This window comes from Typopeltis vanoorti, chromosome 7 (genome assembly GCF_054136105.1).
Source record: "Typopeltis vanoorti isolate ZY-2024b chromosome 7, IOZ_Tvanoo_1.0, whole genome shotgun sequence".
Classification (NCBI taxonomy): domain Eukaryota; kingdom Metazoa; phylum Arthropoda; class Arachnida; order Uropygi; family Thelyphonidae; genus Typopeltis; species Typopeltis vanoorti.
In genome coordinates, this window is record NC_143555.1 from 15240577 (window position 1) to 15256963 (window position 16387).

Consider the following 16387-nt stretch of genomic DNA (forward strand, 5'->3'; position numbering starts at 1 on the left):
AAAATGAATACGGGTATGAAGGCAGTATTGCTTTTTGCCTGTTTACTGGAGGAAAATTCGTGTTAACTCATATTAGTTGAAAAGCCCTCATACAGAATCAACAGGAGTGGAATCCAAGACTTTCCAACCAAGATTCATTGTTGACACCAACTGACCTATGAATCTGGTAAGACTGATAGTAATAAAAACTTAGATAGAAGTCTTAGATGTTATGGTAATTATTATTAGTATTATGTGACACCTCCAGGGAGTTCAAAGACTCATCGAGGGAGAGTGAGCCAACAGCATCGAATGATTTACACCTTCCAACTACTGTTTATATTTTCTGACAATAATAGGTTCAGTATGTGTCTAACTAGGTGAGAAAGGTCAATATTTCTGCTGTCATTTGCACAGTAGTTAATAAGTGATGCTCTTTTCTGTTAATCTGTTCCTACTAAAGTTGAAGTGATACTTAAAATTATATTATCGAGCGAGATCAGTGGTGCACCCAGAGGGGGGGGACAAGAGGTCCTGCACCCCTCCTCCCAAAGAAAAAGGAAAAAACACTAGAAAATTTTCCAAAAATCTTTTCCTAATTAATAAAATTCATTTTTCAAAAATTTATGTTGTGCCTTGTCTTCTATTTCTATACCACTTATGAATTAGCGATCATTGCAGATGCTCAGTTACAGGTCTTATGCAATGCTTAGGGTGTATTCTTAAACCGTCTACTGAACTCGCTCCCCCACCCCAAGATTAAACCCTGAGTGAGATGATGCATTTTTAACTGTTGGCTCTCATCAAAGATCATGCAGCAGCTTGGGTATACACAGTGGCTTGTATCTGAAAATTTAGTCCATTGCAATTGAATTATTGGGCATTAATTAAGAGCAATAATAAAAGACAAAAACACATTCTGTGGAGTTCATTTGTTGCTGTATCATATGGTGATATAATAGTCCTAGGTCCCATATGGACAAGTACAGAACCATCTTATAAAACCATGCAAGTCACCAGGTGAAGATAATATAAACACAGAACTTATTAAATTTGCAAGTAAACAATTTAATACCAGATTTCTAAAACTTATAACCAAATATACAAAGAAGGAAAAATCCCCAAAAAGCTGGACTAGAGCTCTAGTGATTCCAATTTACAAAAACGGTTTAAAAACAGATTGCAATAACTATCTTGGCATCAGCCTCCTCAATACAGGATACAAAATCTGTGCAAAAACGACTCATCGAGGGATAGTGTGTGCCAACAGCATCGAACGATTTATCTCTTTCCAACAACGCTCAAACTTGCTTTTTGCATGAGCCATTAGTAGCAGAGGCTCTACCAATCGACCAGCCTTTGCTGGCAAAGGCTGGATATCCTATATAGAATCACAGTTAGGAGAAGAACAGAACGGATTTTGTAAGGGAAGATCATGTATAGACTTGGCTTTTATTTTAAAAATAATTATAGAAAAACATACAGAATACAATATTGAAACACACATAGCTTTTATTGATTATAAAAGCATTTAACAAAATTCTGAGAAATAAACTATGGGAAATGCTAAAGGAATATCACATTCCAAATCAACTACATAATGCTCTATTGAACATATACTATAATAATGAAATAGCAATAAGACAAAATGATATCATATCCACTTGGAAACTAATAAATAGAGGAGTCTGTTAAGGCTGTCCTTTATCACCCATATTATTTAACATATATATGGACAATATTATCAAAAAATTTGAAGAAATAAATACATGTGGCTTCTGAATTAATTGACATACAAAAATGGACACACTACTCTTTGATGATGATCAAATCATCTTTGGAAAAACTGAAGATGAACTGCAAAAATCAATCTATAATTTAAATAATATTACACTGCAATATGGCTGGAAATACCAGTGGAGAAAACTAAAGTCACGGCTTTTCACAGAGATAACCCTGTCACAGAAGTAAAATAGTAATAAATAATAAAATAATTGAGCAAGTTAATAATTTCAAATACCTAGGCTGTAAACTATCTTACATAAATGAAATAGATATTGATTTTAAGATGACAAACTTTATCAAAATCAGTGGAGTAATTAACAGAACCTTTAAACCTAACTACATACAGAAACACACAAGAGTTATAGTCTACAAAACAACAGCCAAACCAACACTATTATATGGAAGTGAGATCTGGACCTTTAGAGAAAAGGATGTACAGAGAATTCAGGCAGCTGAAATGAAATTCCTCAGGAAAACAGAAAAACTCACCCTATTAGATAAAAAAAGAAAAAGCGAAATAATTAAAAATCTTATAATCAATTCCATAACAGACTCAATGATTATATATAGGTAAAACTGGCTACACCATATAGCAGGAATGCAGAGAGAAAGATTTTAACAATCCAAGAGGAACAAGGAATAGGGGACGACCAAGAAGATGGACTGAATCCAGCCAAGTGGCCTAGAACCGGGATAAGTAGATGACGGCTACTAAGAAAGGATAAATCATCTCCTTATGAGTCCAGTTAACTTAGCATTAGATGAAAGGTTTTTTATTATATTCCTCACATATGTCGGGAATCGAACCCACATCTCTCGAATCAAAAGGCATCTTCCCAACATTATGAAATACTTTCAAAGGAGGCAGTAATAATAGTTTATTATTATTATTACAGGCAACTCCAAAGAGTCCTTAAACTCATCGAGGGAGGCCCTAACATCATGTCAAGAACAACTATTCGACATTCACACAGTATCTATCATACCTCGCCTTGAACTCATTCACAGTCATGGCACTCACAACAGACTCTGGCAGCTTATTCCACTCATTCACCACTCTCCAAGTAAAAAACCTAGCTCTAACACCCTTGCTAACCACACTCTTGCCCAGCTTCCATGTATGGCCCCTAATCCTCCGACCACCAGTCCTATTTACAAAAATATCTTCTGAATAATCTTATAGAAACCCTTCAGTAATTTGAATGTCTCAATCATATCATCCCTTTTCCACCTATCAACCAATTTCTGCAACCCCACAAATCTTCAACCTGTTCTCATACGGTTCATTCCATAGACCTGCTATCATCTTGGTCACTCATCTCTGGATCCTCTCCACCTCCTCCCCATCAAGAAGAAACCCAAATCTGGGCACAGTAGTCTAAATGGGGTCTTATCAAGGCTCGATATAGAGGAACAATAACCTGTTTGTCTCTGCTTGTTAAAGTATTTTTCAGCAACCAAATGACTTAATGAGCTGCTTTAGCCACTTTTGCGATGTGCCCCTCTAAACTTCAACTCCCTATCCACCAACACTCCCAAATCCCTGGCCTTGTCAATATCCTGGAGTACGGTTCCACCAATGTGATATACTGCTGCTAATCTTTTCACCCCAAAATGCATAACCTTACACTTTGCCACATTAAATTGACATCCATTCTCCTTAGCCCAGTCCTCCAAACTATCCAAATCGTCTTGCAAAATTTTGACATCCTGTGCACTCACTACTGCTCTACCCAACTTTGCATCATCAGCAAACAAATGAACACTTCCTCTCAGATCCTATCCTATATCTTTAATGAACAAATTGAAAAGTAGTGGTCCACGAACAGAACCCTGCGGCACACCACTAGTCACAGGTCGTCAGCAGGTTACTGAAGCATGTTCTTCCCTTCACAAAACCATGCTGTCCCCCATACAGTATCCCATTTTCATCTATCCAATCCAGTATTTTTCTCTTGACTATTTTCTCCAAGACTTTGACAATGATTCCTGATATGCTGATCAGTCAGTAATTTACAACAGCAGTCTTGGAACCTCCTTTATGCAGTGGAACTATTTTCCCCTCTTTCCACCCCCATGGGACTAACCCAGACCCAAGACTCAAATTAAACAAAATGGTCAAGGGCACTGACAATTCTTTAGCCACTTCATGTATGACACGAGCTGGTATACCATCAAATCCCACAGATGTATTGACATTGAGGTTTTGTAATAGACTATTCACCTCCACTTCATTCACCACAATTCTTGTATAAGCTATTGGTTCATTCATTCCTGCAATGTCACCACTGGATGATATACTCTTGCAAAGTGCTTGCTCAGTAATTCAACTATATCAACTGATTCGGTTACCTCCCTACCATGGGAATTCTTTAAAATCATTCTGCCATATACATTTTTTTCTTCTACTTGCAACATATCGAAAAAACTGTTTGGGATTCTCTTTAGCCTGCATGGCTAATGTTCTTTCATAATCTGCTTTTGCTTACCACACTTGTTACCCTTCTGGCCTGCACTTTATACTGTTCATGTGCCTGCCGGTCACCTTTCTCCTTAAATTCCCTCCACAATTGTTTCTTTTTTTGCACCTCAAGTTTAATGGTGTTATGGTGTTATTCATCCATTTAACCCCAACTTGATTTATTTTTTGGACTCTAGGTATACAGTCACCCATTGCCTCATGCAAACACTTCTTAACCACCTCCCATGCACTATCAACATCAAGCCTTTGCGTTTTACATGCCATGGTACTGAACCAATAAAACTCTTAAGCTTGTCATACTTTCCAGCCCAATAATTCCACATGTACCCTGTCTTAATTGTAAATTCCACACCTTTAGCCACCTCCCAAGTTAAGACCTTATGATCACTCTCACCAATTGGTGGCAACGTGGTCATATTCGTTACAGCCAAATTCTCAGATGCAATTACTAGGTCAAGCACTCTCTGACCCCAAGTATTTTCCATTACATGCTGTCACAGATAGTTATCGCTTAATAACAGCATAAAATCCAGTTCCTTCCTTCGATGTGTCCTCTCCTCCTGCCAATCAATGTTATCATAGTTGAAATCTCCCATAATAATTACCCTCCTTCCACTCATTTCTTCTATTTGCTTATGCATATTATCTCCATCATCTATTCCATTACCTGGTCTATAGCAGCACCCAACTGCATATTTTGTTCTGCTAGCCTCAATCTCACACCAAATAGCCTCAGATGTGCTCTTTTCTTTATCCTGCAGTTCCACTTCTATTCTCCTTGGCTGTAGCTGATCAGCTATTATCAATAACACTCCTCCCCCCATTTTATTCTCCCTGTCACTGCTGAACACACCATACCCATCACATTCAATCCCACTAGCTATATCATCTTCTGTCAGCCATGTTTCACTAATGCCAATGACCTGTGGCCTGGAAGTGCCAACAAGGCCAAAATTCTTCCTTCTTGTTCCTAATACTTCTGGCATTAGTATACATGAATTACAGAAGCCCATTTGTCCCATCCCTATTTTGATGTCTTATACTAACTATCCCATTCTGATTTGTTGTCCTTTATACTCACTCGGGCATATTACACACACATTCATACACTCAACTGTCTCCCTAAAGTCTGCATATCTACTCCCCCCCCCCCCCTTAATAACTCTAGTTTCCCTGATTCTGCACATCCACTTCATTCAACAACACCTTTTCAAGTCTCAGTACACCAAATCCATTCAAATGTAAACTATCCATCTTATGTAAATCCTTTCGCTCATCAAACTCACTCCACACATCCACAAATTCCACACCACTCCTCCTGCATAATCCGTGCATAGTCATCAGCAATTTTGGCCCTCATTCTGTACTCTTCACTGTCATACAGACTCACCATCCTAACTCTCTCACTCTTCTCTTTTGCTACCTCAAGTAATTCCTTCAGATCCTCTCTCATAGCCATTTTGTCTCCTTCAAATCATTCGTTCCTGCTACTACTATCAATTCTTTCACCCTCTGTTTTTGCATTCTAATTGACTTGCTTACATCCTTAACATTTCCACCAGGTTGGTACGATTTTGTTAAACTGTCATCTATCACACCTCTTACTAAAGAATCTCTGTACAACACTCGTTCTTTCATTTTGTTTGCACTCACTACAATACTCTTATTTTTCTTATCATACTTTTGCCGTTTATTAGTTGGTACATTCAGTAAACATTTTTGCCAATGCTCCAGCTGCTGATTTGCACTGTGTATCGCTCCGCGTAACCGTGTAATCTCACTCATTGCATCTGTCTCATCATTTTTATTATCCGTTAATTCGTTCATTTATTCTGTATGTTTACTTTCATTCTCACTTTCAACACCACTCTCACAGCTATCTGGTACTACCTCGCATATCACTATTTTCTACATTCTCACTTTCAACAACGATATCACTCTCACGACCTGAAACACTCTTTAAATCCTCACATTCCTTACACTTTCTGCACACATTCACTCCACTATCATTGTCTAACTCCAACTGCTCTCCTCAAAGCATACATTTCACAAACAGTACACTGAATAATATCTTTTAAATTAAAAGTTTTAGACAAAGATGGTGACCTGGATGCCATTGCATTCCTCCTTATTGGTGCCATGTGCTCAAATAATCTTATCTATCAAATTACTAATTGGAAACTCAGAAAACACAAAAATCACCTAGACACGTTAAGATACGAAAAGTAAATAATACTACATAAGATTCAAGCAAATTTACCAATTATTACCTAAAATAACACTTATCTGTTCAGGAGCTCTCTACAAACACTACACACCATGTAGCCCTCTAGTGGTATTTGCAAATGGAAAACGCATGTTAATTTTTTGTTATTGCTGTTGTCACACATATTTTCTAACATTTTTCATATTATTATTATTATTATTAAAACAAGACCTCATGGAGTCAAAGACTCATCTAGGAGGTCCTTTTATCTCACACACATCTCATCATACCGGGTCTTAAACACATTCAAACTCCTTGCAGACACCACACTCTCAGGCAAGGCATTCCAATCATTCACAACTCTGCACGAAAAAATATGCAGGAGGCTTTTCTTCTAATGGCAAATAAATTAGAAATAAAGGAAATCTTTTCGTGTTAAATGATCTGATATCCATCACACTCATCATTCAAGATGGTTTCAGAACATAATTTCACCCTCTGTCACCATTCTAATTCTTTCTGGAAATGTGAAAGAGAATCCTGTGTTGCTAATGCAAATAGAAAGGAAAGAAAGAAATCAAACTAACCCCCCAGTTTTACAAAAATTGTATAAGATGAAAAATACAAATCCAAGATATTCAAGAATCAAGATTGCCCCTTGATTCATTTTTATTTTGTGATGTACATTATTATTATTTAAAATCATGAGATGAATAAACAAGCAACAAAATAGCAACTGTTCTGTTTAAACTTATTATAATAAGTTTAAAAGTTTTTTAAGTTCATAAAGTATGTATTTAATTAAAATAACTGTTCACTTTCTAATATAAGTCCTTAAAATAATTTAAAAACTATTATTTATGTAGGCAGTTAATTATTTTCATCTCACCATAAAACTTTTATTTAAGTTTGTTGGGTAGTTGCACAATGATAAATTTATTAACTTCGGCTTTCTTAAGCCTAACTTAGTTTTCTTTCCACCCCACCCTGTTCCAGAGGAAACCAAAGATGCATTATTACGAGTGATGGATGCCGACCACTTGCCGGCTTATCTAGGTGGGAATAGGGTAGACCCCGATGGAAACCCTAGATGTTTATCTGTGGTACGTATTTCTTATATACTTTTAATAATAACTAATTTCATATTTATATTCTGGGACTTATAAAATGTTACAGATAGAAATCATTAAGGTGATCATTCTAGTAACATACATCATCCTCCTTCACTTCTATCAAACAATATGTAATATCAATATCTAACAGTAGGTAAAGATCTTCATATGGAATTTATAATTATTTTCTGCGTGTTATTGCTGCAAAAAGATATCTCATAAAATGGATAAAGAGAGTATCACTATATCTGATCTAATCGATGATAAGGATCATGTTCCATGCATTGTGTCAGATGTAATGAGGACCTGACACTTGCAAATCTTATCAAACTGCTGCATGAGAGAGGTTCGGTTCCCAAAGTAGGGACACTATTGGTTTTCTGTAGGGAAATGTGTTGAAAAGAAATGCTGATATATAACGGTATACAGAGAAACATTTATAAAATCCTTTACTAGGTGAGGTAGTTTCATTCTCATCCAGTACTGTAGTACTCAAACTCAGAGCCAAGACAGTTTTAAAAGTAAACAACAAAGATATGTTTCTTAAGAACACTTGAAATGTATTTTTTAAAATTTAAATTCTTAGTCAATCCAAGGGCTCACTTTAGTAAGTATGGGAGTGGCAAACCTGAGTCACCTGATGCTGGACCATGCCTTATTTCATGTAATATATATCTGTTATATAACCTGTAGACTGGTCCATACGTTTCTTTCTTTCTTTTCTTCTTGTTCCCCCCCCCCCCACCAACCTTTCCTATTTTACTTTTCTTCATCTCTTGCAGTTTGTTTAGCCTTACTTAGAAGGCTAAACAAACACAGAAGAAAACAATGGCAAACCACTTCTGTATATATTTTGCCAAGAAAATGTTATGAATAGAGGCTAAGTTATTGTGATATAGTGTGGAAGATGGGATGCCCAGGTCAGAAGACACTGAAATGGCTACTGGGGAAGGGCAGATTGAAACTTTCAATGAAGTTAACGAGAATGATGAAGCTGGATCAAAGCCTTCTGAAAGTTCAACTTCTGATAGAGTTGATCTCAGAAGAAGATACCTTCACTTTACTGATTTACATAAAATAGAACATGGAATGTAAGAAGCATGTATTAAGGAAAATGGAAATGGTAATAAAAGAAATGACCCATTCCTGTCTGAGATGGACAGACAGGAATGGGTCTGTTTAATACTGATGATTTAATGATGTATTAATCTCTACATGAAGACCTTCAAAGGAATGGAGTAGCAGTCATAGTTAGAGGAGAATACAGAAAATGCATTTTTGTTATAATCCAGTGTCCGATAGGGTAATTCTTATCAGAATAAAGGTATACACCCAGTGAATGTTATACTCATACAGGTTCAAGTGAAGATGAGTCAGAAGAATTTTACAGCAGCTTGCAACAAGTAGTATACAGTATTGATAAAACAGATTTGCTCTTGATATGAGAATGGAATGCAAAAGTGGGTGAAAAAGAAGAACAAGGCATCACTGGAAAATTTAGTTTAGGACCGAGGAATGAAAGAGAAGAAAGGATGTTGGAGTTGTATGTTGAGAACAGTTGCTTTATTGCAAACACTTGCTTTCAACAACATAAAAGAAGATCGTACACATGGAATACAGAGATCAAATAGATTATATTTCCAGCATAAGGTGGAGGAGTGCTATCCAAGCAGGAAAAACACTACCTGGTGCAGACTGTGGGACAGATCACGAATTATTGACAGCTGATGTTACACTGAAATTAAGGGCTAAGAAGAAACAAGAGGACAGTATCATATTTGATTTAGATCTCATAAATGAAGCATTTCAAGTAGAAGTCAGAAAGAAATTAAAAAGCTTGGAGAAGACACTGGAAGTTTGGCATCTCGTATAGGTAAATATGTCTTCTCCATTGATTCCACCTTAGTATCACTACCTCTGGGTCTGGCTCCCACTAATGAGACCTCAATAAAGGTTGAAACAGCTGGGTAGTGGCCCTTCCCTTAATGCAGTGGTCTCCAAACTTTTCGCCGTGAGGGCCACATTGGGTACTTCAGCACTATTCAGCAGGCCGTAGTAATAAAAAACTCTAGAACTAGATATATGAGTTTTATTGAAAGCAGATAAAAACTGATTACAGAGTATGTGAGATTAAATTATCGTATATTAATGACAATGAACACTATCAGCAAATTATAATAAAACCATTAATGTGAATGATGTAACTGTGCTTGTGTTTTTAAAATCTTATTAAACTCAGGTTCCAATTTTGAAGTGCTAATTACAAGTAGCGATTTCAAATGTTCATCAAATAAATTTGCCCTGTATTTTGACTTGATATATTTCATACAGGAAAATGTTTATTCGCAAAGATATGTTGTCCCAAAATAGAGATAAATTTACAAGCAAATTTACTTCAAATCTGCTTGTAAAATTAAAATTTTTTTTCTTCATTAGTCCATTTTAACTGACCTTCTACAGTCAGAAAGACCGTAACTTGGATTATGGTTACTTTCTGCTATTCGGGAATATATTTTGAAAACAATTTTAATTAATGCATTTGAAATCTATCAACACCTTGTGTTTTTTTTTTGCAGATTCTTATTGAAAAATTAGTCCAATTTGGCAGGCCAGATAAAATCATATTGCGGGCCGCATCTGACCAGCAGGCCATAGTTTGGAGACCCCTGCCTTAATGCATAGCATTATACATGTCCGCAAGGAGATGTGCTTTGCATTATGGGAGATAGATACTAAGACAAGGAGTGATGAGAGCTCGGTCCACTTTTACCATGAGTTACCTTAGTCCTGAAAATACTTCAGGCACAAACTTTATTTGCTTACACTTGGATAAAGGATTAAACTAAATTTATTATACTTGGAGAAGACAGGAAGAGAATTAGAAGAACTGTGGGAAGAAACAAAATGTACAGTCATAGAAACAGCAAAGAAGACTAAATAAAGCAACAAGAAAGGAAAAAATATTGTAAATGGTTGTCAGAAGAAGCTATTCAAATAGAGAAAAGAAGAAAATGAAACTTCAGAGAAACAAAGAAAGGGTTAGACAACTGGGTGCAGATTTCCAAAGACAGGCTAGAAAAGGTAAGAAAATTGAAGAAAGCAATATTATAGGGAGAACAAGAGATCTGGTTAGAAAAATAAATGATGTTACAGGGAAGTTTATCAATAGATTAGGAATTGTAAAATGTAATTCAGGTAAATGTCTGATGGAAAAAGAAGCAGTGAAAAAAGGATGGAAAGAGTATGTAGAGTACTTGTACAAGAAAGATAATAATGTTGAAGGAGAATTTGAAATGAGTGAATCTGTTGAGGAACCCATGATAACGCAAAGTGAAGTAATATCAGAAGTGGAACAGCTGACAAAACGAAAGCTCCTAGAATTGATAGTGTGTCAATAAAATTATTGAGAGCAGCTAGGGATGAAGTAGTGAATATATTGATTGAAATTTGACAACGGGTTTGGAAGAAAATATACTATCCTAGAGAGTGGAAAATATTAGTATTCATCCCAATCCCCAAAAAATCAAATGCCAGAGATTGTGAAAATTATACAACCATTGCCTTAATTTCACATGCAAGTAAAGTTATGCTGAGTGTGATCCAATAAAGGTTGGAGCCATATGTGAATAGAGAAATGCCACAAGAACAGGCAGGCATTAGGAGAGGTAAGAGGAACTAGAGACCAAATAGCAAACATGAGATGAATTATGGAAAGAACAAGTGAATTTCAGAAGGAAGTATTCATCTGTTTTATTGATTATAAGTGTGGATCACAACTGACTGTGAATTGTAATGAGATCAATGGGAATACCTGAGCATCTAATCCTCTTGATAAGAGAGCTATATAACAATCAAGAAGCTTCAGTAAAAAACAGTCTTTGGAGAAACAGGCAGTGTTTGAGTGGAAAAAGAGGGTGCAGCAGGGTCATACATTGTAACCCTATCTTTTTAATGTTTATAGTGAATATAGAGTGTATTATACTTTATATTCTATTATATTTATATTATGAGTATATTACTATTGGGGGACCCTGTAACCCCTAGAGAGCGTGTCCCCTGGGTGGTGGATAGGGGAGCTCACCATGTGTGTGTGTGTGTGTGTGGTGGGGTGGTCCGAATATACTGAATAAGGACTCGTGGACCAACAGAGCCACAAGGGGCAATCATCTTGATTGTAAGGGAAGCAGGCACTCCCATTGACCCCTGGCTGGATCTATCCTCTCCTTCTACTTTGAGGAAGATCACTTACTTTAATCTTTCTTATAAGGCCTTATCTGCCAACTCTTCTTATTTTATGACCCTTATGCTATTAGAGTACTCGAGGGCCATGGGGTCTTTTCATTTCTGGCCTTACAACTATGGGTTTAAATATGGGTTTAAATTCGGAAGAAGGCTAGTTCAGAAGCCTTAAGGTAGCAGCCCTACCACTGAACTATTCCATCGTAAGGCTAGTCCCCTGACATGGAGAACATAATCCTACTTGTAAGCTGACAGAAAAAGATAATCGGATTGAATCTATGGGAAACGACCCTGGAATGGAAAAGGTAAAACGAAAATGGAAACGACAAAATATAATACACATAGCAAACTGGAATGTAAGAGGAATAGCATATAAAGAAATAGAATTAGACCAGTTATTAAATGAAAGAAATTTTAAAATAGCAGTAATCACTGAAACAAAAAAGAAATTAAAAGGAACTATGAGAACTGAAAATTTTAATGTGATATACAGTGGAGTTGGAGTCGACAGAGACCAAAGAGCACAAGCAGGAGTCATGATTTGGATTCATAACTCCCTTTCAAAACAGTTAAAACATTATAAATTATGGAATGAAAGAATAATAGAAGCTAGAATAAAAATGGACAGAGGCTATTTAACAATAATTGGTTTATATGCCCCAGAAGAACGAAGAGAACAGGATAATATTGATTTTTATAATCAGCTACAAAACATATATAATAAAAATAAATAAAAATGATTACTTAATTTTAGCAGTAGACTTAAATGCAAGAATCGAAAACACGAAAATTAATAATAATATAGGAATACATGGAGAACACACTCTAAACAGAAATGGTAAAAAATTGATTCTTTGTTGTTTATAATAACCTAAAATAATGAATTCCTTCTATAAACATAAAGACATACATAAATATATTTGGGCAGCAAGAGGATGGAAATCAATATTAGATTACTTCATATTAAATAAAAAGACATCAAAATTTTCACTAGATGTTAGAGTTCACAGAGGATATGAAATAAGCAGTGACCACTACCTTGTTAAAATAAAATTAAGATTACCACCTAAATGGCTACAAGTAACAAGAACAGAAAGAAAAATTGAAACATTTGTTTATAAAACTAGACTATTGAATGACACAAATGTACAATGGCTATATGAACAAAGAATTAACCGCAATTGGAAGAACGACGGTACATTGCGCCCTTCGATTGGAATAGGCCTAAGTTCGATTCTCGTCGCGACGGGAGGAATCTTTATCTGGTCGATTTCAATCGAAGGTGAGTTAGCCGATCTCATATGGAGGTAGCAAGGTTTTTTCTCCCGGAAACTCGGGTTTTTCATCCCGCATACATACAAATCGGCCCTTCAGAACACACGCAATTTACAGACAAAAATTACTAGTTGTGGTGGTGTTGGAAGTGGGCGGTAGATGGCGTTGATGGAGTTGATTCGTAGTAGAGGTTAGGTGTAGTGACAGTTGTAGATGTCCTCCCACGATGAGTCTTCGGACTCCTTGGAGGTATCAGGAATAATAATAATAATAATAATAATAATATCTAGATAAAATAAAACAAGATGAAGAAATAGAATGGCTTAATATAAAAATGATACTAAATGCATCAGCAAATGAAAGCTTAGTAAAGACCAAAAGATTCAATAAAAGAAAAAAACTGAAGATCTGGGATGATACAATCAAAGAAATAATCAAAAAGAAAAAAGAAGCCTATCACAAATGGTTAAGCAGTAAAAGATTAGAAGATGAAACAGAATATGAAAGAATAAGAGCCATAGCTAAAAGAGAAGTCAGAAAAAGACAGAGAATCATGGAATAAATTTGTTTCTAATTTAGAACATGATTTATATAAAATAAGACCCAATCTATATAAGATTTTGAAACACTTAAATGCAGATACCAAAGAAAACATAAAATTAAACACTGAATTGAAATTAGAATTTCTAAATTACTACACAGAACTGTGGACAGACAAATATTTTAAAAAAGACAACTGGCAAACAATTAACGAAAATGAAAATGAAATAACTAAAGAAGATTTAGAAATCAGCCTGAAAGAAACAAGAAACGGAAAATCACCTGAAGAAGATAAGCTAGGTTCAGAACTATATAAATACGCAGGAACAAGATTCAAAGAAAGACTCTTATTATTTTTAAATAAAATTTACTAACTGGTATCCTCCCAATAGAATGGAAAAAAGCAATTGTGATTCCTATCTTTAAGAAAGGTAATAGAGATGACCCTAAAAACTATAGAGGTATCAGTGTACTAAATTCCTGTTAAAATATATAGCAGAATCTTAAATAACAAACTAATGAAATATTCCGAAAACTTTATTCTAGAAGTACAGAATGGATTGAGAAAAGGACGATCATATATAGATCCAGCCTTCTGCCTAAAATTAATAATAGAGAAAAGAAGAGAATATAATTTAGAAACACATATTGCATTTATTGACTTGGACAACGCATTTGACAAAGTTAAAAGAAACACATTATTTAACATATTAAAAGAAAGACAAATATCAAATAATATCCTAAAAGCTATCACAAGTATATATGAAAATAATCAAATACAAATAAGATCAAATCACCAGCTATCATATACAAGAGATAAACCAAGGAGTCCGACAGGGATGTCTCCTCTCAGCAACTTTTTTAATATCTACTTAAATGAAATAATAATAAAATGGAGTAAAAATTTACATCCAGGAATTAAACTTTTTCCTACAGTTAACTTAAACATTCTCCTCTTTGCCGATGACCAAATAATAATTACACATTCTGAAGATAACTTACAGAAAGCTATTTTAAATCTAAATAAGATATCCAAAGATTATGGTATGATAATATCAACAGAAAAATCAAAAACTATGGCCTTTAAAGGACAAGATCCAGCAAGAACTAAAATAGTAATAGATAACAAGATCTTAGAACAGGTAAATTCATTTAACTACCTAGGATGTATGATCACATATGAAAATGAAAAAGATATAAACGTAAAACGTATTAGATGAAGGAAAGGCATATACTGCAATTTTCTTAGACTTAGCGAAGGCATTTGACAGGGTGCCACATGATAAGCTGATATTTCAGTTGCAGCACATGGGTCTGGATGTCAGATTGGTCAACTGGAGTCAGGATTGGCTGTCTGATAGGTATCAGAGAGTTGTGTATGGTGGAGCAGTCTCAAGGAGGCAGAGGGTTACAAGTGGGGTCCCACAGGGCTCAGTACTAGGACCTATACTCTTTAACCTTTATATCAATGACATTGCCAGTGGATTGCAAGGGGATATTCAGTTGTTTTCAGATGATGCGAAGCTGGGAAGGATTATTAGTAATAGTGCAGATGTGGTAGCCCTGCAAGAGGATTTAAATAAGCTAGATAGATGGGCAAATGAATGGGGATGTCAGTTAATGCAGCAAAATGTAAGGTCTTGAGGTTTGGGAAACATCAATGGGATGCTGCATACTCTATGGGAGGAGTTATACCGGAGGAAGTAGGGGAGAGAAGAGATCTGAGGTTGATGATTGATAGAAACCTAGAAACCTGAAGTTTAGGGGACATATTGCACAGGTGGTGAAGGTAACACAGAGGATTGCTGCAATTATGAGAAGGACACTGACCTGCAGAGATGAGAGGGTTATCATTCAGTTGTATAAGTCTCTGATCGGACCACACTTGGACTATTGTTCTCAGATTTGATCCCCAGGATTTGAAGGAGATAAATTAACTGTGGAAAGGATACAAAGACGGATGACAAAGATGGTTTCAAGACTGTACAAGCATAGTTATGAGGATCGGCTGAGGGAATGTGGACTGCAGAGTTTGGTGGATAGAAGAAGGAGAGGTGATATGATTGAGACTTTTAAGCTGTTGAGAGGTGGTTACAGGCTTGACACTGGGGGAGTTCTTTCGTTTGGATGAACAGTGGGAAGGAGTGATGACAAGAGGCTATCTCTGGAAGTTACGAAAGGAAACTGTGAGCAAGAGGATAAGGAGTGGTTTCTTTGTGTGGAGGGTGGTTGAACCATGGAATGCATTGCCTGATGGAGTGGTGAGAGCGAGAATGGTCAATGAGTTTAAGGAGTGGTATGATAGACTTTGTGTTTCTTAGGGGGGACCTCCCCTCGATGAGTCTTGACAGACTTTATGTTCTTAGGAAGGACCTCCCACGATGAGTCTTTTGACTCCATGGAGGCCTGAATAATAATAATAATAATAATAAAAATTTCAAAATATTTAAAAATAATAGGTGTAATTAACTCTATATTTAAACCAAACCTAGTTCAAAAACAAACCAGGCTAAAAGTATACAATACGTTAGCCCTACCGGTCTTAATGTATGGAAGCGAAATCTGGACAATAAAACAAAAAGACAAACAAAGATTAACAACAGCAGAAATGAAGTTTATGAGAAAAACTGCAAAGTATACCCTATTTAATCACAAAAGAAACGAAGATATTATGAAAGAATTAAACCAAGAACCAGTAATAGAAAAAATTAAAAAATATAAACATAAATGGATGGAACACGTTCAAAGAATAAAAACAGAAAGATTACC

The 16387-nt window shown here is 35.8% G+C and overlaps 1 protein-coding gene across 1 annotated transcript in view; it reads left to right on the forward strand.

Annotated features, from left to right (window-relative positions):
* LOC150104506 (SEC14-like protein 2) overlaps positions 1-16387 on the forward strand; it is an 89771-nt gene that overhangs the window by 45565 nt on the left and 27819 nt on the right. The window contains exon 10 of the mRNA XM_090395681.1: positions 7449-7555. Coding sequence (XP_090251807.1) covers positions 7449-7555 — 107 coding nt within the window. The remainder of the gene's footprint in view (positions 1-7448; positions 7556-16387) is intronic.